Source organism: Podarcis pityusensis (genome assembly GCF_964106645.2).
Source record: "Podarcis pityusensis genome assembly, chromosome: 16".
Taxonomy (NCBI): domain Eukaryota; kingdom Metazoa; phylum Chordata; class Lepidosauria; order Squamata; family Lacertidae; genus Podarcis; species Podarcis pityusensis.
The window spans coordinates 27957536-27984016 of record NC_138041.1 but is presented as its reverse complement, the minus strand read 5'-3'; the positions used below and the strand labels follow the sequence as shown (position 1 = coordinate 27984016).

At 43.3% G+C, this 26481-nt stretch overlaps 1 protein-coding gene across 50 annotated transcripts in view; it reads right to left on the bottom strand.

Moving 5' to 3' along the window:
- Nucleotides 1–6000: 6000 nt before the first annotated feature.
- The window catches only part of LOC308465380 (immunoglobulin lambda-1 light chain-like), a 157515-nt gene continuing 137034 nt past the window's right edge, over nt 6001–26481 (bottom strand). For 16 of the 50 annotated variants that reach the window (XM_080985302.1, XM_080985315.1, XM_080985305.1 and 13 more), the window contains exon 4: nt 23389–23948. In XM_080985302.1, the coding sequence (XP_080841428.1) occupies nt 23629–23948 (320 nt within the window). In that variant the 3' untranslated portion in view covers nt 23389–23628. Of the gene's footprint in view, nt 6561–9910; nt 9949–14009; nt 14570–19621; nt 19660–23388; nt 23949–26481 lie in introns of those variants that run through there. The other 34 variants (XM_080985313.1, XM_080985316.1, XM_080985307.1 and 31 more) reach the window with 5 other exon arrangements.

Below are 26481 nucleotides of genomic sequence, written 5' to 3'. Positions count from 1 at the left end.
CCCTGTTTAATGAGGTTTTTAATGTTTGATGTTTCATTGTTTCTTTAATATTCTGTTGGGAGCTGCCCAGAGTGGCTGGGGAAACCCAGCCAGATGGGTGGGGTATAAATTTTTTTTTTTTATTATTATTATTATTATTATTATTATTATTATTATTATTCCAAAGAGAAGGGAGGCCGTGTGGAGAGTGGAATTGCCTAGAGCACAAGCCAGCCTTTATGGAGCAAGCTAGCAATAGGAGGAAATCAGAGGATGTGCTTTGCTCCCTGAAGGTACAACTTCCTGATCAACCAGGAAGAAAAAGTTGTACCTTCAGGGAGCTGAGCACATCCTCTGATCTCCTCTTAATGCTAGCTTGATCCATAAAGACCTCCAACATCTAAGAACATGCCCATCTCGTTACATACTTCCCAGTGCTCTGCCTTTCATACATCACTTTTCAGGTGAATGTCTCACAACCGTGCCACTCTGAATTACTTTATGGGTCCAAAGAGCATTAGAAAGAAATCATAGAATACACTCATCCCCTTACACAAGTGTATTCTTCCTTCCTGGCTTAGGATAGTGCCTAAGTCCTCTTCCCTCTGTTCCTGCCCCCAGAAAGTCCCATTTTGGGGACTTTCACCAGCCTCAGCTCAGCCAGCCTAGCTCTGGTTGAGCTGGAATGAGGATGTTATGCTGAGCCAGGTTTGGGGACTTAAGGATGTCGGAGCCCAGCTGCGTCAGGAATCAGCTGGAGATCCACCACATCCTAAACTGCTCATCCCAGTGAATCTTTCCATAGGATTGTCCCCTCTCAAGTTTGTGAATTGCCTTGAGATATAGTTTTTTTAAATGAAGGACGGTAGATAAATCTAATAAATAAAATAAATAAAGGAGGGTATCTCTTGATTTTACTCTATTTTTAAAATGCTAAGGGCTACGAATGGAATAAAAAAATTCCGACTTTCTCAGCAGAAATAATCTAGACCGGATGATCCAGGATTTGCATTTCCTAATGTTGCTTTGGTAGAATGATATCACTCAAATTCGCTTTTCTGATGCATATTCCATCCAACGGAAAGGGTATGTCAAGAGTTTGAGAGTAGCCACAGAAGAGAGCTGCAGACATTTATCTCATTGGCCCACCCAAAGAAAAGGAGGTGGGATACCCCAATTCTTTTGCCAGTAAATTCCTCAACTTTGGGAGTGGGGGAGAGGTGTAAAATGGCAAGATGGGATTTGAACATTCCGGTCTGGCTTCAGTTAAATTTATATTGTTATGTCAAAGATTCAGTCTGGATTAGGGATGGGAGAATTTGTGAGTTTGGGTTTCTTATTGTTTTCAACCTACAGTTAAGTTCTCCACATTTCCACAGCATTTTGAGGCTGTTGTTTTTTTGGTTTTTGGTTTTAAAAAACTCCTCTGGAGAATTCACCAGCATTTTAGCATGAATTTATCCCAATACACACATTTTTGTATGCAGGTTTGAATAACACAATTTTTTTTGAAACTTATTTTCCCTAATATGATGCATCTATTAATGTTAATATCATGAAAATATGTCTTTTGGGGACCTTTCCCATAATACACATATTTTTGCACACATTATTTTGTTGGAGGACTGCGCCTGAAAATTTGAAAATTTTGAAAGGATAATTGTGCCTCGATTCTCATGTTGATTTGAGAAGTGTGGAATGGGTAGTTGCTCATTAAAATGCAAACAAAATTGAATTTTGTTCCCATCCTTTGTCTGGATTGAATGATAGGTTGTTATATCCAATGCAATACATATTTAGTGTGGACCCATTGAAATCAATGGTGCTAGGTTCATTAATTTCAATGGGTCTGCTCTAAGTAGAGCTTAGTGAAATATGTGGAAAAGGACAAAATAAGATGGAAATGTTAAAAAATTATCCATGAGAAGGAAAGGAACGTGAAAAATTCAGTGACTTACCAGTGATGATCAGATGGGTCCCTCATCCCAAAGATGAGCACAGTGACACACTGCTGTACAAAAACCTGACCTTATTTCCTGGAATAGAACATCATCAGCACCTATATCACATGACAGAAGAACAGACAATGGCACAACAACTTTTGCTTTTCCAAAGTGGAATACTTTCAGTTTCCAAAGAAGCTGTAGTTAATGACATATTGAATGTGTATTATGCTTACCTGACTGGAAGCAGAAAAGGAAGGATGCTTTAGTCATCCATAATAATGTCAAACATTCATAGTGTATCCTACCTCCTCCTCCTCCTCCTCCTCCTCCTCCTCCTTCTTCTGCAATCCCTTGTAGCCGAGTAAGATTGTCTTTCATAAACACGGTTCTAACAGTGAGTCCATAAGTGACTGTGGAGGCCAATTCTGGATCCACAATCCTTCCACAGTGGGGACTTGGGTTTCCAGGGGGAGTTGATCACAGTGAGGGTTTGCCAAGTGTGCCTTCTTCTTAGCATGTTTCTCCCTTTTGTCCTGAGTTTGAGTGTCTTCAAAGTCCATGACACATTTGGTAAAGGCTGTTCTCCAATTGGAGTGCTGACAGGACAGTATTTCCCAGTTGTCAGTGTTTATACTACATTTTTTTAGATTTGCCTAGAGAGTCTTTGAACCTCTTTTGTTGATCACCAGCATTACACTTTCCATTTTTAAGTTCGGAATAGAGTAGTTGCTTTGGAAGACGATAATCGGGCATCCGCACAACATGACCAGTCCAACGAAGCTGATGTTGAAGAATCATTGCTTTGACACTGGTGATCTTTGCTTCTTCCAGTACACTGGCATTAGTTTGCCTGTCTTCCCAAGTGATGTGTAAAAATTTCCAGAAACACCATTGATGGAAACTTTCGAGGAGTTGGAGATGGCCTTTATAAGCGGTCCACGTTTCACAAGCATACAGTAAGGTTGGTAGTACAATAGCTTTGTAAACAAGCCTTTTGGTTTCCCTGTGAATGTCCTGGTCCTCAAACACTCTGCACTTCAATCAGGAGAAAGCTGCACTCACAGAGCTCAGGCGATGCTGGATTTCGGCATCAATGCCGGCCCTTGTGGAAACATAACTGCCCAGGTAGGAGAGGTGATTGACATTTTCCAACGTTACACCATTGAGTTGGATTTGTGGCACTGCAGAGGTATTCCACCACACTGAGGTCTTTCAGGTATTTCTTCTGATACCCAGAATCGTTGCCTTAGGGGAAGTAGAACGATAGATGTGGTCTTTAGCTTGTTGTCAGCAGGAGAACCATAGAACTGGTACCAATGACTCACCTTGGCTAGTGGATGTAGAATACATTTCTTACAAGATAAGAGGTGCCAAATATGAACTTGTAGGCAGTGAAGCTTTGTCTATGCTCAGTTTCTTATAAATTTAACCCAATGCACTGGACCGTTCCTTTAACTTCCTTAACTTGCAGTGGGGGTGTTGAGAAATCAGTGTAAAAAAATGCCTTATTAATTGGTTCTGGAGGGTTACACCACTAAATTTCAACTAAAACAGAATGTACCTGGAAATTGCACTAGAAGGAATAAATTGGGAGAGAGAAATTAACATCCCACCTTGTTTCAGTGGATTCTGTCTTTCCAACGGAACCACCACCCTTCCTCTCTAAACAATATAGATGTGCATTTTGATCATACTTGCGCTGCATTATGGGTGTTGTTGTTGGACTCCAGCCCCCATCAGCCCCCAGCCAGCATAGCCAGTTGTAGATTATGATGGGAGTTTAATAACATCTGGAGGGCTGCAAGTTACCCACCCCTTGCCTAAAGAAAGTGATGTTCATCCTATGGAGCAGCACTTTTCAGAAATATTCCATTGCTCCTGTGAGTATGGGCCTTGCTCTAATACCCCATTCCTCACTGCAGTGTTTGAATCCATGTTAGGAACCAGTGGACAGGAGGAAGGAAGATTCGCTCTGAGATATGCATCCCCCCTTCAGAGCAAACCTGAAGTTCTGCAACCACACCTATTCCCCCACAGGAGTTGATATGGGGTGCATCGATGTTTGCTTTGCACCAGTCTATGTTCCCCCTTTCCCACCTCTCTCCTGTGAGGGACCAATGACCTGCATCAGAAGATTTAGGCTGGATGTGAGGATAGGAAGAAGGTTGATTTCACATGGGCAGGGAACTGATATTTCCTGTGGGTGATATAGGACCATGCACTGTCTATAAGGAATGTAGAGTCCCCATATGCTGCTTTCATTGTGGGCTTCCAAGATGTATCTGGCTGTCTATTCAGCAGGGCTCTTTTTATGTCTCTGTGTTACAGGGGTAGGGAATCTCAGGCCCAGGGACCAAATACATCTCTCTAGGCTTTCCCATCTGGCCCTTGGGACTTTTCCATACCACTACCCCTCTCCAACCACACCCTAAGCCACACTCCACATCACCCTTGCTTCACACTATTCCGGAGCGTTTTAGCCTGACTGGACCTTGTAGTCTGATAATGACTCTTGCTTGATAGAGAGGGATGCGTGACCATGTGCAGAAACTCGTCTTCTGTATATTTATTGCTCCACCCACTTTTGACTTTGGCTCCCAACCACCGAGGTCTTATGGTTCTCCAACTCTCTCTCATGAAGAACGTCAACTTCTTGTAGTGGTGAGCTTCAGGTACCCATGGAGGCTACTTGCACCATGGAGAACCATGAGCAACCAGGGTTCTCAACTGCTCAGTACCCTCCATGCATGGGTACAAAAGGCCCCTTGCTGCAAAGAGTTCAACCTCTTCTTGGCAGGGGCTGGGAGAGTCACATGACCTCAAGGGGATGGGGCTAACTGCTTGGCACCACAGCCCTGCCATACCTGTGTTGCATCTCCCCTCCAGGTTACACCTGGTTGTGTGTGTGAAATCAAGTGTCAGGGAATTCCTTGGAATGAAACCTGGACCCAACCAATCTCCTTTTAAACAGGATGCTGCCTTCAACGAAGTCAAACCATTGGTGTATCTCTTTCAGTATTGCCCATACTGACTGCCAGTGTTTCAGACTGTGGACATTCCCAGCTCTCCTGGGAGATAGTGTTGGGGATTGAAACAGAGACCTTCTGCATGCAAAGGAGGTGCTCTGCTAATCAGCTATGGCTTTGCTCCTCTTCCATTGGACCATGCTTTAGCTGCAGTAGGGCCTGGTACAATTTCTTTCCCTGTTTCTAAAGCAATGCTGTAGGAATTGAGCTTCCAAATATACTAAGGAGTAGACAGGGAATATTTTGGCTGAGTAAGGGAATGTTTCTTCCCACAAAGTAGGAATGTGTGGTTGTTATTGCTGTAAATCAACTTGCTTAGTTGAAAAGTGGAAAAGTCACTTAGAAAGAAATGATGTCAGTGAAATGTACGAAATTTTATTAATGTGCTGACATTCGAAGCCAACAGACAAAGGGGGCTCAAGGGAGAATTGGAAGGGAGGAGGTGTGGGGAGGGGAACGACATAGGAAGGAAACCAAACTTAATGGATAAAAGTAGCGTTAGCAGAAATCAGAGGACAGATTGGTCCCCTGGAGGAAGAAAGGACCCTGATGGACGCATGAGGCCCACAATGGATTCATTCAGCCTTTAGGCGACATCCTGAATGCAACAAGAACTCCACTGAGCTGAAGAAAGAACATGTCAGATTGGAAGGGATTTTTGGGAATGTTTGAAATACCTCCCAGAAATTATTCTGGGATGCATCCTGATCCCAAACCCACCTTTTCCATTTCCCAGGAGCTGAATTGGTAGGTGGGACTAAGAGAAAACCCTGCCTGATCTCCAGGAAAGCCACAGCCCACCGGTGTAGAAAATGCCCAACTAGATGGACCAATGGGAAGACTTGGGAGAAGGCGGCTTCCTACATTCCCATGAAATCACACTGCTTTTACCACTGCTGCTACCAGCCGTCGACCTGAGCTGAGTGCATTTTGGCTGAGTAACAGCACACTTCGTTTTGTGTAGCACAGAGTGTAATATGACAGGAAACCATGAACACAACCTGTTTGAAGGAGATGGAATAAATGAGTGGGTCAAGAAATCACACCGGTGAAATGTATGACATTTTATTAATTTGCAAACATTATAAGCCAACGCACAAAGGAGATTCCAGGGAGAAGAGGAAGGGAGAGGGTGTGGGGAGGGGAACGACATAGGAAGGAAACCAGACTTGATGGATCAACGTAGCATTAGAGGAAATCAGAGAATAAACTTGGCCCCCTTGAAGATGAAAGGACTCTTTCTTCTCGGCTGCTGGAGGCACGAGAAACTCATCAGATCCATGCAGCCTTTAGGCACAGTCCGATCTCCTCACCACCTTCTCAACGGTTTTTCCTTCATGCGTCACTTTGCAGGTGACTTCCTCCTTACTCTCCCAGTCGGACTTTTTCATGCTGAGGTAGCTGCTGGCCGCGTACTTGTCATTCAGCTTGGTGGGCGTGGTTGTCTCCACCCCAGAGGAGATGGGGGTGCCATCAGCCTGCCAGGTAACTTGGACAACGCCTGGGTAAAAGCCATCCATGAGACACACCAGGGTGGCGCTGTCTGAGCTCTTCAGTTCTTCTGGGGATGGTGGGAAGACGTTCACTGTTGGAGGTACTGTTGGCTGACCTGGAAGTCAAGGGGAAATCTGGTTAAGTGTCGTGTCTCAGGGGAATATTATATAATAGAGACATATGAGATTGCGTAATTTATTTGATTTCATAAAGGAATTGCAATCGGATCCTATTTCCTTGTTTAAAAAACAAACGCCTCTGGAAGTCATGTCTTCTAGTTTGGGAAGGCTGTCTCCCAGTCCTCAGAGTGTAGGTCCTGGTTGTGCTGTAATCAGAGCAGGACACTCTGAGTGTGTTTCAGAAGCACCCTGTTCTTCCTTTTGGACTGATATATGACACTGAGTCTAACTTACCCTCAGCAGCTCAGAAATAAGAATTGGCAGACACTCATTGGAACACCCCATTCCCACCTTAAGGATTGCTGGCCAAGCCATTCCCCTTGTTCCTCACCATTGCACATTGCTGGACAAGCTGCCTGCTGGATTCATTTAATTTGTAGAAGGGTTGCTTAAATATACTCTTCTGCTTAGATATATGCTGAGAATCTGCCTTCATTACAGTGATGCCCATTGGGATTGGTGCAGCAGAAAGCAAGAGAGACCAATGTTAGGTGGAGCTGGAACCAGTGACAGGCGAAGCCAACTCATTCTAATTTTGTCCCCATCCTCTTCCCTGCTGAGTACTAGAAGGGCAACACTTAGACTAAGGAGGAAAAGCTGACAGCCAGGGCCACCCCTGTAGTGGTTGCAAGTAAGAAAGCAGTCATGTGAGCGCTGGCTGAGGGCACATTGAGGTTGATGGGGTAGCACCCTATTGACCCTAGTCAGTGGGTGATTCAATATATGCTTCCATAGTTGCTTAATGGGTTAATGCAGCAAGCTGAGCACTGCATGGAGTGTAAGTCTATAGAATCATAGAGTTGGAGAGCCATAGAGAATGGGGAATTATGGAAAGGCTCCTGCAGGTTACCTAGTCCAACATCCTGCTTGCTGCAGGAGATCCAGAGCTAGAGTGATCTCAGCAGAACTCTGTCCAGCCTACACTTGAAGACCCACCATCTTTATAGGTAATTACATGATCATCCCCTTTATGATGGTCAACAAATCAGAAACCCTCTACCTAACTGGTTGGTGTTGCTAAACTTCTCTCACCAACTCGAAGCTTATCTTTCTGCAAACTTAATTGGATCTGCCCTTTGGGGCACCAGAGAACAGGCTGTTGTCCTCTTCTGGGTGATAGCCTTTCAGATCTTGTTCTTTATACCCCAGCTCAGCTTTTTCTTGTCCCAGCTAAACAGACAGTTTCTTCAAGTTTTTCCTCATATTTTTCTCACTTTTACCACCCCCCTGGCCAACTTTGTTGTACTTCTATAAACCAAGACCAATGTACTTATATGGGCACAAGATACATCCATCCATAAATCTAACTTCTACAGCGGAGGAAGCTGAATCATTGAACACTGAATACTCTCATACTGGGATGTGAAAGCTCTGGTTATTCAGATGTGGTTGGGCTATGACTCCCATAATCTCTAAGCATTTGCAGCTGATAGGAGCTGGAGCTCAACAATGTTTGGAGGGCCACGGGTTTCACATCCAGCTGCTCAATAAGGCATCCCCCAAAGTTATTATGTGGACAAATGCAGGAAACATTGACCAGGAACAGACATCAGAAAACCATACCTATCACTGGTAACTAGGGACAATTGGGGATGATGGGCTGAGCTCTTGAGAATTAGTAATCTGTTATCATAATCTCATCGCCACGGACCACATTCTCAGCCCTTCTTAGAAGATCAGATCTTTAAAATAGGATGTCCTAGAGGAATTAGCTTTGGTATCACACAGAATTGTAAGAGAATACTATACGTTATAGCAGGGTTTTCCCAAACAGATGTGTGTGTATATATATATATATATATATATATATATATATATATATATTGACTCGATTCCAGTAAATGCATTGGAATGGTTGGATTCTGCCACTTACTCCTGCCATGGAATCACTAATATATTCTGGAAGAAGACATTCTCCCTAAAAAAAATGGAGTCTATCAAAACAGGGGGAACCTGTTTTGAGTCGTTGGACTCAACTCTCCGTAGTTTTGGCCAGCACGACTAATGGCCAGGGTTATTGTGAGCTGCAGCCCAGAAAAATCTGGAGGAGTCACAGGTTGTCCCATCCTTGCAATGAACTGATGGACAATTCTGGGTGCAATCTAAGAAGAGTTTCTCTTGGAGAAACCTCTTTGAAAATAATTCAATGTGGTGACATTGTGGAAGCTCAAAAATAGTTCCAGCGAACCTTTCTCAGAAAGGATGCTTGGACTCCAATGTCTTCTATACCCAGCCTACTTTAGAATATCAGATCTTTAAAATAGCATGCCCCAGAGGAATTAGCTCTGAGATCAAACACTTAGATCATGCGGATTCAAGTCAACATGTGAAAAAACTAATACATCTGTGAAATTGGCTTTGATGGTGGCAATCAGGCACCTGTATTCTCTTATAGTTATAATAGGCTCCTGATTTCCATCTTCAAGACTGATTTCATCTAGATGTCTTAGAGGGTCATGACAATTTGAACAATTGGGTGTCTTTAAAATTTATGGCATCCCAGAGTCTAATATTTTGGTTTTGCATACACTTGTATGCACTCAATAAAGTGGTTCTTTTCCTACAATCTCGCTAAAGTCACTGCGTAAGGCTAAAATTCATAGTCTACTTCTGCCAGTGCAGTTGCATAGACTTCAACAGTGCTATTGTTATGGATTTTGGATTGCATTTCAAAGAATAACCCCCCCCCCCCAAAAAAAAGTAGAATAAGATCTACCATTTCATTTTGATGAAGTGTCATTCACAAAACTCAGTTCAACTTTGGAAAAACAATTGCATCGTTTCTATCATTAAAGTAAAATCTAGATGGAAACTCTCAGTGAATATTTAAAAAGAGCTTGTTGCAAGTTTATAAACTATCTGTTTTACTCTATTTTTGTTCATTCACAGTCAGGATTCTTAATAGCAGAATCAGTGAATCCCATCAGATGTAATCCAGTTGTATAGGAAATGCCACAACTGAAACTCAGTTTTCGAACATAATTTCCGCCCACTGGGAAAGACTGACGGAGTTTATAGAGACATTTCATTGAGGCACCCCACCACCCGAGAAGTAGGATTAACCCGATCCATCTTTGTTTCTACATGCAGCGAATAGGATTTTTTTTAACCCACTGCCTGGTTTTTTAACAATTCAACAGTCCCTATGAAAGAATCAGCGTAGATATAATACGAAAAGGCCAAAAGTCAATCAAGAACCAGAGAATGAAAAGAAGGCAGAAAATGATGGAAATATTAGAATATTGCATCGGGTACAGAAAGATTCAGGATAAATTTGGTGACTTACCTGTGACAGTCAAGTGGGTTCCTCCTCCGAAGACCCACCACAGTGACACACGGCTGTACAAAAACCTGCCTCCTTCACAGGTGTGAAATGGTACAGAACCCCAGTCCATCTGGGAGGAGTAGGCAGACCTGGGACCCCCCCCCCAATATTGCTTGACTATGACTTCCATCATCATTGACCATTGACCATGCTGACTTGTATTGGCAGGAGCTGGGAGTCCAGTCATGTCCAGAGGGCCAAAATGTTTCCCCATTCTCGCCACAGGACATGACAGGGGGCAATAAACAATGGTATGCATTTTCTAAAAGAATATTGTACTGTTTCCAAAGAAGTTGTAGGCAATGGTGCATTTCTTTTTTGAAAAAAAACAAAACAAACCTATCTCTGGGGTGACAATGATAAGGTCCTGTTATCAAACCATGACAGTTATTTTTAAAATACCGGTACGTGACTCTTTGTAAATCTTCCTGGTTGTAGATCTTCCATTGCCCAGACAGTCTGTTCTTGGATGCAGGGAGTATGTTAGATGAAGTCCTTTATCCAACCAATTTTCCAGTGGTAGGGATGAATGGGTCAGTTTATTTCCTGTCCATGTCCATTCATAGATCCATATTCATTCATAAATCCATTTCCATTTGTAAGTCCCTTTGGTCCCCTTCCCACATTAATCTACAATTGCTATTGTTATTGAATTTGCCACAAACATGGTTAATTTTGAACGTATTTTTTCCAATATACATATTTCTCTCAAATCATGCATTTCTGAAAACAGATTTGATGCTAAGATGCAGATCCTTGATTTTTTAAAGCTAAGAACTGTATCACAAAATTTGGAGAAACACAAAATCCAAAGATGACTAATTTGCACCTTAGTCCATGGGGCCAATGATCATATCAGTTTGCATCAGAATTCCCAAAGAATGAATTAGTCAGGCAACCTTACCTTTCTGGGAAACAGTAACACATCCAGTTAATGAAGAAATTGTTTCTTAGAAGAGATCACACAGACAGTGAAGTTTTATCTATGCTGCAAAAGTTTCTTATAAATTAGCTCAAGGCATTGAACCGTTTCTTTGACAATACATAGGAACTTACCTGTAATGAGCAGCTAGTATGACATCTTAACCCTTTGAGAAACCATTTAAAATACCTTAAAAATAACGTTGTCAGTCTCTCCAGGGATCAGCCCTGGATTTACAGAAGCCACCCCGGTTTCTGCTTTGATCCCAGAATGTCTCCCTTTTCCTTTTGTTGTTGTTGTTTAGTCATCTTAATTGTGTTTGATTCTCCATGATCCCATGAACCAGGGCATGCCTTGGAAACTCTCACTTTCTTCTCAAAGCTACTCCTTTTTTATGTCCATGGAGTTTCCTTGGCAAAATACTGGAGTGGATTGCCAGTTCCTTCTCCAGGTGGATCATATTTAGTCTAAATTCTCAGCTAAGACCTGTCCATCTTGGGTGGCCTTGCACGCCATAACTCATAGCTACACTGAGTTATTCAAGCCCCTTTGCCATGACAAGGCAGTGATCCATAAAGAGGCCCCTTTTCCTTAGGACATCCCTATTTTCATCAGAGAAATGTTGAAGGGAATTGAGTTATCCAACCCGCGGTTCCATCTTATGGCAGCCTTGTATAGGGAAGGTTTTCTTTAAAAAATCTTCAATGTTTTATTATGCTTTTATATATGTTGGAAGCTGCCTTGAGTAGCTGGGGCAACCCAGTCAGATGGCAAGGATATTAATAGTAAAATTACTCTTGTGGAATAGGATGTCCCTGTTTTGATTAGAGAAACGCTGGAACCTATGCTTTGTTATTTGCCTCTGCCGTGGTGGTTCTGGCTTCCATTCCCTGCCTTACACAGGCCTGGGATGTTTCTGTGGGGGTTGTATTTTGATCACAGTTGCACTGTATCATGGGTTCTGTAGTCTCCTGTGGATGTCAACAGTAGGCTGATATTTTAAGCCGACACTCAGAAATTAAAGTTGGAGACCCTCTCTTATTTTGATGTATCAAAATGAAGCGGATGGTTATCTCTTTTGGGGTGGAAGGGTTTTGTCATGGAGCAGTGTGGATGTGAGAAAAACAGGGGAGGGAGAAGGCTGATGAGGGAGAAAATATTTGTCTTCTCATTTACATGTAGAAGTGCCCACTGCTAGCAACTAATGTAGAGTTCCTCAGAGTTGCCTTCTTGTGGGCTTCCTGGAAGCATACCTGGCTGTCCCTGAAGGCCACCCGACTACCAGCTGTGGGAAACAGGATAACAGATGAGGTGGACATTTACATCAGAAGTACTAGAGATGTGAAGACCTGGGAAAAAATATGGAAAAAATTGTCCCCCTACCAATTTTTGTGGTTCTCCTTTCAATTTTGGGGGCAATAAATAGGAGGAAAGAACAACTTGGAAATATTTCTGGGGAAATGAGTTTCCTCAATTTTTCCACTTTTCTTCTTGTAGGTTTTCATATCTTTGTTCAGGAGTTACCTTTCATTCTAAAAATGGGGAAAGTGGAAGTAAGAAAGTGTTGTCCGGGAATTATTATTATTATTATTATTAGCCAGGATTTACATTAGCACAGTAAGCAGGTCACTTTTTTCAGTATGTCATTGTAATAATAATAATAATAATAATAATAATAATAATAATTTATTTATACATCACCCATCTGGCTGTGTTTTCCATTCTGGGTGGCTCCCAACAGAATATTAATAATAATAAAAGCGATAAAACATCAGACATTAAAAACTTCCCTAAAGAGGGCTGCCTTCAGATGTCTTCTAAAAGTCAGATAGTTGTTTATTTCCTTGACATCTGATGGGAGGGTGTTCCACAGGGCAGGTGCCACTACTGAGAAGGCCCTCTGCCTGGTTCCCTGTAACCTCACTTCTTGCAGGCGGGCAACCACCAGAAGGCATTTGGAGCTGGACCTCAGTGTCTGGGCTTAACGATGGGGGTGGAGACGCTCCTTCAGGTATACTGTTCTGATACCGATCATTCCACATGTCCTTCAGAAGCGGTTAGACATAATGCAGTTTTAAAAAGAATTTATCCTATTCTTCAGGGAAACCTATGACTTTCATTCACTGGAGGCTATCGGCTCTTCATATTGCTTTCCAAAAGCAATCAGAGCAGTGAAACTGATTGGGTGGAAAGTAGGGCTAGAGCCAAGTAGAGGCAGAGCCATCTGTTGAATGGTTGTACAGAAGGCAGGAAGGCTGGGTCTTCCTGAGGACACTGAGGTTGGTGGACCAGGACTCCATTTGTACCTATGGACCCAAATGGACCACTCTCCATATTGTGGCTTGAGGAAGATGGCAGGCCAGTGGCAATGTTTGGGAATGTTTGAAAGACCACCTGAAATGAATCGTGGAGTGGAACGGCAACCAGAAAAAGTGAGAGCGGCAGTCAACTTCCACTGGGCAAAGGAAGCTAATTCATTTTTTAAAAAAGCAATTAAAAGGGTCAATTGATCACATTAATAATACTAAAAAGGTTGCTGAGCCATTATGTAGCTCTGCTCCTCTAGCACTGGAACCTGTTTAGATAAAGCACTGCCCATTGGAAAGGATCACAGGTCACATATAGACAGTGCTTTTTCTTCCTTAAAAGAATGTTTAGGGGTACTCTCATTTTGACTCAAGAAAATCAGCATTTTATAGTTCAAATTGGGAAAAATAGACCCAGTAAATGGACAAAAGGCTGCCAACAGAACGGACGATTCACCATTCTAGAGAAGAAACTAAATTTTTTCTTTTCCCATTAGATTCACAAAATGTTTAGGGGTATGCGTACCCCTGCATCACCCCAGAAAAAAGCACCTCATATAGAAAACTCTGCCTGATCTCCAGGAAAGCCACATCCCACCAGTGTAGAAAATGCCCACCTAGATGGACCACTGGGCTGACTTGGGAGAAGGCCAATTCCTACGCTTCCATGAAATCACACTGCTTTTACCACTGCTCCTATCAGCCACAGACCTGAGCTGAGTGCATTTTGGCTGAGTAACAGCACACTTCCTTCTGTAATATGACAGGAAACCATGCATACAACCTGTTTGAAGGCGATGGAATAAATGAGTGGGTAAAGAAATCACACTGGTGAAATGTATGACATTTTATTAATTTGCAAACATTATAAGCCAACGCACAAAGGAGATTCCAGGGAGGAGAGGAAGGGAGGAGGTGTGGGGAGGGGAACGACATAGGAAGGAAACCAGACTTGATGGATCAACGTAGCATTAGAGGAAATCAGAGAATAAACTTGGCCCCCTTGAACATGAAAGGACTCTTTCTTCTCAGCTGCTGGAGGCACAAGAAACTCATCAGATCCATCCAGCCTTTAGGCACAGTCCGATCTCCTCACCACCTTCTCAACGGTCTTTCCTTCATGCGTCACTTTGCAGGTGACTTCCTCCTTCCTCTCCCAGTCGGACTTTTTCATGCTGAGGTAGCTGCTGGCCGCGTACTTGTCATTCAGCTTGGTGGGCGTGGTTGTCTCCACCCCAGAGGAGATGGGGGTGCCATCAGCCTGCCAGGTAACTTGGACAACGCCTGGGTAAAAGCCATCCATGAGACACACCAGGGTGGCGCTGTCTGAGCTCTTCAGTTCTTCTGGGGATGGTGGGAAGACGTTCACTGTTGGAGTTACTGTTGGCTGACCTGGAAGTCAAGGGGAAATTTGGTTAAGTGTCGTGTCTCAGAGGAGTATTAAATATTGGACACATGTAATAAGTTATTTGATTTCATAAAGGAAGCACTATCTGACCCAGTTCTCCAATGTAGTGTGCTGAAATGTTTTGGAAGGACCTGTTACTATTTGGTAGCTATACTTTGAGCTGGAAGTGTCCTACAAGATGTCTTACAGCTCTTTATGATTCTATGAAAAAGGTCCAGGAGAACCAGGTCGTATTCCTTTATAGCAACCCAAAATGTTGTCGTGCAACAAACACATGATTCAAGCCATGCAAAATATATTATGGTCTATGAAGCAGCACAGGCATTCTTGGCATGACTGAACTGTGGTGATCTGTGAGAGGAAGAGTTTAGACTGCATCAGTCCAGTTAGGAATATCCACATCTAGAATGCCATAGACACTAGAGAGCTGCTGTCAAATATTACACATCATTTGGGAAGACAGGCCAGTGTACTGGAAGAAGCAAAGTTGTACTGATCATGTTGTGCTGATGCCTGATTATCGTCTTCCAAAGCAACTACAGTGGTACCTCTACTTACGTTGGCGTCCGGTTACATATCCTTTGGGATATGTACGTGGCAAACCCAGAAGTATTTTTCCGGGTTTCACCGTGCGTGCATGCGCAGAAGCACTAAACGGTGCCATGCACATGCGCAGTAGCTGCACCTCCGGTTGCGAATTCTTTGGGATCCAACCATTTGCAACTGGAGGTACCACTGTACTCTATTCTGAACTTAAAAATGGGAAGTGCAATGCTGGTGGTCAACAAAAGAGATTTAAAGACTCTCAAGGCAAATCTAAAAGAATGTAGTACAGTGGTACCTTGGGTTAAGAACTTCTGGAGGTCTGTTCTTCGTTCTGGAGGTCTGTTCTTAACCTGAAACTGTTCTTAACCTGAAGCACCACTTTAGCTAATGGGGTCTCCTGCTGCCGCTGCACCGCTGCTGCACAATTTCTGTTCTTATCCTGAAGCAAAGTTCTTAACCCGAGGTACTATTTTGGGCTTAGTGGAGTCTGTAACCTGAAGTGTATGTAACCTAAAGCGTATGTAACCCGAGGTACCACTGTATAATAACTGACAACTGGGAAGCACTGGCCTGCGAGCACTCCACTTGGAGAACAGCTTTTCCCAAAGGTGTTGTGGACTTTGAAGATGCTCAAACTCAGAACGAAAGGGAGAAACATGCTATGAGGAAGGCACGTTCAGCAAACCCTCACCATGACCAACGCCCACCCGGAAACCCATGTCTCCACTGTGCAAGGACATGTGGATCCAGAATCGGCCCCCATAGTCACTTACAGAATCACTTTTCAAACTGTGTTTATGGAAGACAATCTTACTCGGCCAAAGAAGGAAGAAAGCTGTTCAGATCTCCCTATCCCATAACTGTGCAAGTTCTGCCAGTCAGCATAAAGCAGGGATGTGGAATCTGTGTCTCTCTAATCGGTGACAGTCCCATTAAGCATGGCCAGGGCTGATGTGATTTCTGGTGTCACAGCATCCGGGCAAAGGTAGAGGGTTGCTGTGTTACCCCATCCCTGACATGGTCAGGAGTGGACAAGATCAATGCACAATTTGGACTGGTCACTTGTTCTTAAGCACAGTGGTACCTCAGGTTACATACGCTTCAGGTTACATACGCTTCAGCTTACAGACTCCGCTAACCCAGAAATATTACCTCGGGTTAAGTACTTTGCTTCAGAGAACTTTGAGAACAGAAATTGTGCTCTGGTGGCGCGGCAGCAGCAGGAGGCCTCATTAGCTAAGCTGGTGCTTCAGGTTAAGAACAGTTTCAGGTTAAGTACGGACCTCCGGAACGAATTAAGTACTTAACCTGAGGTACCACTGTACAAAGGATTGTTCAAAATTACCAGTTCTTCTGGGGAAATGACCCACATGTTTATACTGACTGCCATAGCAAAGGAGAGATCATTAAAGCAGCCTGTTTGCTCTCAGAGGGGGTGAACTTTCATTGCACATAAATATTTTAAAGTCAATCAGATGAGCCCTTCTGGATCAGGCGAGAAGCCCATCTGCTTGGGACACTGTGCTCATAGCGGTCAACCTGATGTCTATTGCAAGCTTGCAAAAAGATTCCGAGAGCAACAGCCCTCTCTGTGCTTTTGATCCATGGCAACGGGTATTGCAAAATGGCCTCAAAGAGCATCAGAAAATAAGAGGTCTGCTGGATCAGGGTTGCAATGGCCCATCTAGACTTCCATTCTGCTCTCACAGTGATCAACTGGGTGTCTATGGGAAGCTCACGAGCATGAACAGAGTGTAGCAGCACTCTGCCCATTGGGGAGTCCAAGCAACAGCCATTTTTGCTCGCTGGTGCAGCCATATAGAGGGGAAAGACAGCATTTCACTTCTGTAAACAAGCCTTAACTCTGAATCTGGAGAATAAAAATCATTGAGGTGAAATCCCTTCCAGTTCTTATTTTTTTTAACATAAGAAGGGGGAGCTGGTTTTCCTCTGGTTCCCCCTTCCCCTCGCTGCCAACTGCCTCACGCTGTTCAGAAGGGTCCCACAACCATCTGAAATTTAAGCCAGTGGAGACCTCAGTTGCGTGGGGTAAATCAGAGAAAACTGGCCCCTTCTCATATGTTAGCGGATGGCTCCACTGACAGCAGAATAGGAGCATGGGTTTTTATCCATTTAATAAGAAGAAGAAGAAGAAGAAGAAGAAGAAGAAGAAGAAGAAGAAGAAGAAGAATTTCAACCATTGTCAGAGAAAAAGAACAAGCACCTCTGAATAAGGCATTCTATTGGCAGGTGTTGTAGTCAGGTAACAGGGATACATTACGTGGTCAATTTTAGTTTCTTATTTTCCTGGGCTTAAGTTCTGTTTCCCATGTTTTTAAATCAGTTCACGTTCACCATCTTCCCCCCCAACATACACACATTTCCCAGCAGATTTACCCCTCTTTGTATAGACCCATTTGCACAATCCATTTCAAATAGGATCAAAGCACTCCAAATAGCCATGGCTTCCCCCAAAGAACTCTGGGAACGGTAGTTTGGAAAGGTTGCGGAGAGATTTTAGGATCCCTCTATTCTCCTCACAGAACTACAATTCCCAGAATTCCCACGAGAAACAAATGGATTGTTAAACCCCTCTAGGTCTGAAGGTGTCACAGCAGTCTGAAGAGCTCTCTGGGCTTTCTCCCTTTTAATGCATGGCTTATAATGATCAGTATCATTTATATACCTATTTGTAAATCTGCGTATAATTCTATTTACATTAGGATTAATGGAATATTCTTATTGCCAGTGCCAGCTGGGTAGCATGCAACTCAGTTTTAATCCAAAAAGACCCACTGAAATGAATGAACGTAAGTTTTTTATGCCTGCAATTGGTTTACTCCAAGAAGGACTAGTCTTAGATACAACCTAGTGTCTTTAGCTTTGCTCCTTCCTTTTATATTTGCAAATAAAAAATTGAACAAAGGAAGAAAAGTACCCACGTATTTCCCCCCCAGTGAGACCAACATTAAGTTTAGGGTGTGAGAATTGAGACTAAAGATATAGGGAAATTGGTTAATTCTCTCTACTGCTGTGCCTCTATTTCAGTGAAAAAAAGAAAGTTTGTTGCATTTGATTCCATCATGCCCCTTAAATCTCAAGTGATTTTTCTAGATAGATCAGTTTAGATCTCTCTTAGTCTTCTTGCAAAACCCTCACTCCAACTTTCTCCGAAAAAACCCATTCAGTTTTGCTGAAATATGTAGACACTGGTTTACATTTTACGTGGCTACATTTTACTATCAATAATATGTTTAACATCTTCAGATTTTTATTTTAAAAGTCGTTTGGGAGCCTGCGCCTGTGGATTACTGAGTTTTACAAAATAAAAAACAACAAACAGTTCTTTTGAACAGAATCTGTTCTATGATTCTAGATAGGAAGACCCAAAATAGAAAAAGTGAAGAGAGCCACATTAGTTCCTAAGAAAAATTCAGAAATCTACAGTAGGACTATACATTTATAAACCCAGCCCAAATGTCACAAGGCAGTCTGCAAGTTTATCGGTTCTCCAGAACGGTCTGGAAAGCTGAGATTCTCCACACTATTTTATTACATTTTGGTTGGTCTTTTGCACTCATATGGATTTTGGAGCACCATTAGAAACTGATTCAACCTTCCTCATAAATCATATTGGGTACCTGGAAGGAACACTACAACTCAAATTTACTTCTCTGCCATCTTTTGCACCCAACAGTAAGATTATGTCAAGGTTAGCTGAGAAGGGGAATTTGATAGAAATATTTTCAAAGATTGTCACAATGACCCGCCAATAATTTCCCAGTGTTACTGAGGAGAGAAGAGGCATGTAAAACGGATTTGCAACATCCTGCTCTGGCTAGGATTACAAATACATTTTCTATGAAAGGCTCATTGTAAACTAAACAACAAATGCCCTAAGGTCAGGTTTACAGTCAGAGAAGGAAAAGAGGGCAAAAATGATGGAAAAGTTAGAATATTGTCACAGGTATGGAAAGGGTTGTGATAAATTCAGTGACTTACCTGTGACAGTCAGGCCGGTCCCTCCTCCGAAGATGTACCACAGTGACACAAAGCTGTACAAAAACCTGCTGTTCCTTCACAAGGCCATTGACAACTATCCCATATGAGATTAGTATGGGTAATAGGACAACTTCTGTTTTCCTTACAGTGACATTACAGCTCAGTTTTATTCTTTTACCATCTTTTGCATCCAATGGTTCAGCCACCAAGGCTATTTTGATATATTTCCCCCCAAATACTGTCACAAGGAGCTAGACTAAGGAAAAGAAATCTCCGTCCACCCCTAACTTTCCAGTGTTATTGAGGAGAGAAGAAACCTGCAAAATGGGTTTGCACAATTCAGCTCTGGCTAGGATTTCAAATACTGTTTATAGTAAATTCTCATTGCAAAGTAAATGACAGCCGGAGAAGGAAAAGAGGGCAAAAGTGATGGAAAAGTTAAAACATTGCCACAGGTGTGGAAAGGACTGATAAATTCAGTGACTTACCAAGGACAGTCAAGTGAGTCCCCCCTCCGAAGACGAACCACAGTGACACACAGCTTGACAAAAACCTGCTGTTCCTTCACAATGGGACAACTATCCCATTTGGGAATAGAATGGGCAATAGGAGAACTGCTATTGTCCTTACGGTGACATAAGGTAAAGGTAAAGAGACCCCTGACCATTGGGTCCAGTCGTGACCAACTCTGGGTTTGTGGCGCTCATCTCGCTTTACTGGCCGAGGGAGCCAGCGTATAGCTTCCAGGTCATGTGGCCAGCATGACTAAGCCGCTTCTGGCGAACCAGGTCAGCGCACGGAAACACCGTTTACCTTCCCGCCGGAGCGGTACCTATTTATCTACTTACACTTTGATGTGCTTTCAAACTGCTAGGTTGGCAGGAGCAGGGACCGAGCAACAGGAGCTCACCCCGTTGCAGGGATTCCAACTGCCGACCTTCTGATCGGCAAGTCCTAGACTCTTTGGTTTAACTCACAGCGCCACAGTGACATATTTTCCCCCAATTCTGAAGAAGTTTATTTTTAATAGATTTATAAGCTGCTTTCCCCAGAAATCCAATGTTTCATAAAGTGGTATACAAACACCAGTCAAAACAAGGAGTTCAAATACAGTTTTAAAGAATGCTTAGAGTCAATGGCACATGCAATGAAATATTGTACATAGCAGTATGTTTGGGAAGAAAAATGTCATACTTACCTGGCTCATCTCTGGGCAAGGCGGATACAGTCTGTGCTGAGTCTCTGGACTTCCAAGTAGTTCAGTTCCAAGTTATTCATTTCTAAATGTACGGAGTATTATAGATGGATTTCTCTGGTCCGTGGGAAGGACTGTGGTGCCCTTCAGTTCCTGTGGACTACAACTCCTATCGTCCCTAAGCATTGGCCATCCTAACTGTGGATGATGGGCATTTTAGTTCAAAACATCTGGAAGCCACCATGTTGTCTACCTCTGCTTTAGTCATCCTAACTAGATCTCTATAGGAGAACCAAACCATTGATACCACTGCCTTATTTTGTGCAGCAGATGTTGGCCCTGTTTCTTACAAGAGTCCTCACAAGCGAATTAATCTGTAAGCAGTGAAGCTTTGTCTTCTTATAAATTAAACTCAATGCACTGGAGCTTAAATATGAACTTCCCTAATCAGCTACAGGTATGTTTCAGAGAAAACAGTTATCACTGATTTTTTAAAAATGAGCTTGTTATTGAGTTTTAAGAGGTGCCAATGAATTTCATTTCTTCAGGGTGAAACAGAGATGCTTCCACTGATGCATAATCCAACACTTAGGATTTATGGGTAGAAGAAAATTCTTGATTGCTTGTATGGCTTCTGACTTCTCTCATTTGCACACTGTCCAACTTTCTGTGTGAAATAACGCAGGCCTGGGAAGTTTCCCTGCAAGTGTATTTTGATCAGAATTGCACTGCACCATGGATTTTGTGGTCAGCACCAAGGATTTCATAGATAGAAGCCAACAGGAGCAGACTTTTCAGCAGACTTTTGCAAAGCCGATAATCACATACTGATGGCTTTTATTATTCTGATTTATGTATCTCATTTGAGTGGTAATTAGTTCCAAGGCAGAGAGTTTACCTGCTGAACCATCCATGAAGTGCAGCCATGGTCACCTGGTCAGCAAGGTAGCTTGGACCATGTCTGCTTACATATGTTCAGGCCTAGACGGCATAGACAGACTATAATAAACAAATGATGCTGCGGAAGGCCTCTTGGTCATAATTGCACTGTTGTGTGTGTTCGTAGTAGTCCATTGTTGGCAGAAACTGGGGGATGGGGCTGCTCATTGTTATGGGGGTGAATCTGTGAGCATGAGGAAGGCCATTACCTTAGGAGATGTAGGCATGGAATGGAAGACAACTTTGGTCAAGAGAACTCTGGCTTAAGTAGGGTCCAGTTGGATGCTGAGGAGAGGTGAGATGCAGCAGCTGGAGAACTTTGAGACTGAAGAGGAGGAAGCTGACCCTCCATGGACAGGTTGGAAATAAAAAAGTGGGAGCTGGCTAAGGAGAGACCTGCTTGTTGAGCTGGTGTAAATCCTTCACCATTTGATACTCACTGACATTTGATACCAATCATAGGTTTGCTCCCTGGTGCCCTGGGTTCCCGAGCACCCACAAAATTCCCCATGAAGGGGCCGGGCACCCACAAATTTCTGTGCCAGGGCCATGAACACTTCATTGCACCTACGGTGCCAGACACCCACAGTTGCGGAGTCAAGTTGGCACTCCTGGTACCCATTGTGTACATATTGCTCACAAGCAGCCATAAACATCTTCCAAGGACGTGGGTATCTCCCTCTCTCTCCTTTTCCCCTGTCAGGTTGCTGTCAGCAGCTCCTGGCTGGTTGTCCAGGAAAGTATAAAGACAAGGAAAAGTTTCTTACTGTCCTTTTTTATTTCAATATTACAGAGAGAAGCTATAGAACCCATCTTCTTGGATAATGATGTTCTTCCAAGTGAATCTCCACCCGCATCTCTCCCACTTCCTCATTTGTCATCACTTCTATGGGTGATGCTATGTGCCCTCTGTCTTTGAGCTCTTCGATCTCCTGCTTTTCAGGCTCGCGGGTTCTGGGAGATGAAGGGTCTGGGATGCTTTCTAAAGACAGCGTGTCAGCCAGCTGCCATTCTGGTCCTGTCTCTTCATCTCCCCTGATTTCCCAACTTCCACCCTCCTCTGCCTCTGAGCTGTGACCTCCCTCAAACCCCTGTTCTAGATCTATACAGTGGTACCTCATGTTACATACGCTTCAGGTTGCAGATGCTTCAGGTTACAGACTCCGCTAACCCAGAAATAGTGCTTCAGGTTAAGAACTTTGCTTCAGGAGGAGAACAGAAATTGTGCTCCAGTGGTGCGGCAGCAGCAGTAGGCCCCATTAGCTAAAGTGGTGCTTCAGGTTAAGAACAGTTTCAGGTTAAGAACGGACCTCCGGAACGAATTAAGTACTTAAGCCGAGGTACCAATGTATTGTCTTCCTCTTCCTCCTCCCTGGAGGGATCAGGATGGGGAGGCGGTCTGCACCATTCCTTCTCTGCCCAGTCCCTGACATCCCCCCCACCCCCCAGATAGCCTAATTCAAATAGGAGTGCGCAGAAAGCTGGGAACAAGGTGTGCTGTGGCATTTTCTTCATGGGCTACATACCACATGACAGTATTGCGTATAAGGTATTGGCTAACAACTTCCCAGTGATTATGGAATTTTATTTTATTTTATTTTATTGTTTTGTTTTGTTTTGTTTTATTCTCTGGAGAAACCCATGATTTTAATTCAATAGAGCCTAGAACCTCTTCATTAAACATTCTGAATGTGATGAGTGAGCCACTGAGTGGAAGGAAGAACATGTTGGATTGTAAGTAAGGTTTGGAAATGTTTGAAATACCCACCAGAAATGAATCTGGGATGCATCCCAAACCGAAATTGACCTTTTCCATTTCTCAGGACCTAAACTGGTAGGTAGGACTAAGAGAGAACCCAGCCTGATCTCCAGGAAAGCCACAGCCCACCAGTGTAGAAAATGCCCACCTTGATGGACCACTGGTCTGACTTGGGAGAAGGCCACTTCCTACATTCCCTGAAATCGCACTGCTTTTACCACTGCTCCTATCAGCCACAGACCTGAGTTGAGTGTACTTTGGCAGAGTAACAGCACACTTCCTTCTATAATATAACAGGAAACCATGAATACAGCTTGCTTGAAGGAGATGGAATGAAGAAGTGGGTCAAGAAATCACACCGGTGAAATGTATGACATTTTATTAATTTGCTAACATTATAAGCCAACACACAAAGGAGATTCCAGGGAGGAGAGGAAGGGAGGAGGTGTGGGGAGGGGAACGACATAGGAAGGAAACCAGACTTGATGGATCAACGTAGCATTAGAGGAAATCAGAGAATAAACTTGGCCCCCTTGAACATGAAAGGACTCTTTCTTCTCAGCTGCTGGAGGCACGAGAAACTCATCAGATCCATCCAGCCTTTAGGCACAGTCCGATCTCCTCACCACCTTCTCAACGGTCTTTCCTTCATGCGTCACTTTGCAGGTGACTTCCTCCTTCCTCTCCCAGTCGGACTTTTTCATGCTGAGGTAGCTGCTGGCCGCGTACTTGTCATTCAGCTTGGTGGGCGTGGTTGTCTCCACCCCAGAGGAGATGGGGGTGCCATCAGCCTGCCAGGTAACTTGGACAACGCCTGGGTAAAAGCCATCCATAAGACACACCAAGGTGGCGCTGTCTGAGCTCTTCAATTCTTCTGGGGATGGTGGGAAGACGTTCACGGTTGGAGGTACTGTTGGCTGACCTGGAAGTCAAGGGGAAATTTGGTTAAGTGTTGTGTCTCAGGGGAATATTAAATATAATATAATATAATATAATAATTTACTTGATTTCATAAAGGAAGCACTAATCGGACTCTATTCCCCAAAGTTGTGTCCTGAAATGTTTTGTAAGGACATTTGACTATCTGGAAGGCATGACTTGTTGATGTCAATCTCCTCCAAAAGCTTTTCTTCTCCTCCAGCCTCAAGAAACTTTGTAATACTGTTGCTTGTGAAGCCTTCGTCTCTTTTTAACTACTATTATGCATTATATATTCTCAGAGTGCCCCACGATTTAATATATCATATGGATGTATCCTAAAAGATTTACTGTGCTCCATGTGATGATGGTGTCAGAAACTGGGAGCTGCCATTTAAATTCCCCATAATACTCCTGCATTACTCTGAATCACTGTGAGCAAATTTAAATGGTGGCTCCTGAAACCATCTATTTTTAGAAAGAGGAATCATTGGGCTGTAAGTTGGACTAAGTGTGGTTGAAGACCCCTTCGACGTCTTCATGATTCTCTGAAAATTGCCAAGGGGAACCGAACCTTAATGCTTCATAGCACAGAAAATACTGTTGTGCAATATACACATAATTGAACCTGTATCTTTTGGTCTATGAAGCAACACAGCCATTCTTGGCACCCTTGAGCTGTGGTGAGGAAGAGTTTATTCAGAGATTTCTCCTCCTCATTACAGTGCATGAGTCTGGTTAGGAATATCTGCAACTAGAATACCATAGTGCACATGGGAGGGAGTTGTAGATCATACATCTATGCTAATGGGAGAGGCTACAGAGCTTGGTTTCCATGCAAAAGGTCTTGGGGTCATAGTCTGACATTTCTAGGGCTTTGAGAAACTTCCTGAACTTCTGTCCTTTCATCTCCGCTCTATAAAATATTGATGAGTTAAAACCAATTAACACAAAGATAAAACAAAGTTAAGACTAATTTAGAAACTGGGGAGCTGCTTAGGAACTGGGATATACATTCCCTGCCTGATATGCACTTTTAAACTCACATATTTATACTGACAGCCATAGCAAAGGAGAGATCTACAAAGCACCTTATTTGTTCTTGTACACATGGTGAACTATCATTGTCAGGAGTGCAAACGTGGCCCCAGGACTGTGGCTGCCTGAGGCCATGGGTGCCATCCAGCGTGCATGGCCCTGGAACTGAAATTTGTGGGTGCCCAGTCCGTTCATGGGAAATTTTGTGGGTGCTCAGGCACCCAGGGGCCCAGGGAGTCAGCACCTATGTTCATTGTGCATAAGTAATTTAAAGAATATACAATGAGCCTTTCTGGATCTGGTCCAAAGTAGGGTTGGCATAATCCAAAAGTAGGGTTGCCTTTTTGTTTTTCAAAGTTTTTGAGCTTTTGGGGGGGGGAACATCGCCCCCAAAAAATTAGCTTAAGAAGAAGAAGAAGAGTTTGGATTTGATATCCCGCTTTATCACTACCCGAAGGAGTCTCAAAGCGGCTAACATTCTCCTTTCCCTTCCTCCCCCACAACAAACACTCTGTGAGGTGAGTGGGGCTGAGAGACTTCAGAGAAGTGTGACTGGCCCAAGGTCACCCAGCAGCTGCATGTGGAGGAGCGGAGACACGAACCCGGTTCACCAGATTACGAGTCTAGCGCTCTTAACCACTACACCACACTGGCTCTCCATTTTGGACTTCTTTTTCATTTTTTAAAGCATTATTCTAAAAAATAAATTAAAAAATTGTCCTAGTTGCCATAACGCCGCAGCAAAAATATGCCCGGATGCCATTTTGGAAGTCCGATTCCCAGACTTTGACAACAGAGCCCATGTCATTTGACAATCTGAGAGCTACACTGCTCCATGCATTTTAATTCCCAGCAGATGCTATTGAGAGACAGCCTCCAACAATGGATAGAGAACATAGCATTAAAACAGAAGAAGAGTTCAGCTGGATGAGGATTGCAAAGGCCTATCTAGTCCTCTGTCCTGCTCTCACAGTAGTCAACCTGATGTCTATGAGAAGCTCGCAAGCAGGAACAGAGGGCAGAAGCACCCCCCCCATTGGGAGACCACGCAATGGCCATTTTTGCCCGCTGAGAGGGTCATTTGGGGGGATAAGGCAGTGCTTCACTTTTGTGAACAAGCCTTAACTCCAAATTCGGAGGATAAAGATCCCTGAAGTGAAATCCATTCTAGTTATGTGAAGACACCATCTAGGAACATAGAAAGGGGGAGAGGATTTTCTCTGGTTTCCCCTCATTGCCAACTGCTTCACACTGTTCAGAAGGTCCCACAACCCTCTGGAATGGATCTCAAAGGCTGGGGGATACACTTGGATAGGGAAAATTAGAGAAAACTCTGCCCCCTTCTCAAATGTCAACAGATGTCTCCACTGAAAGCAGAAGGGGAGCATTGGTTTTTACCCATATATTTTTTTAAAAAATGATTTCAACCATGTTACAAGAAAAAGACGAACAAGCAACTCTGAATAAGTTGTCTTACTGGTTTGTCTTGTCGTCAGGTA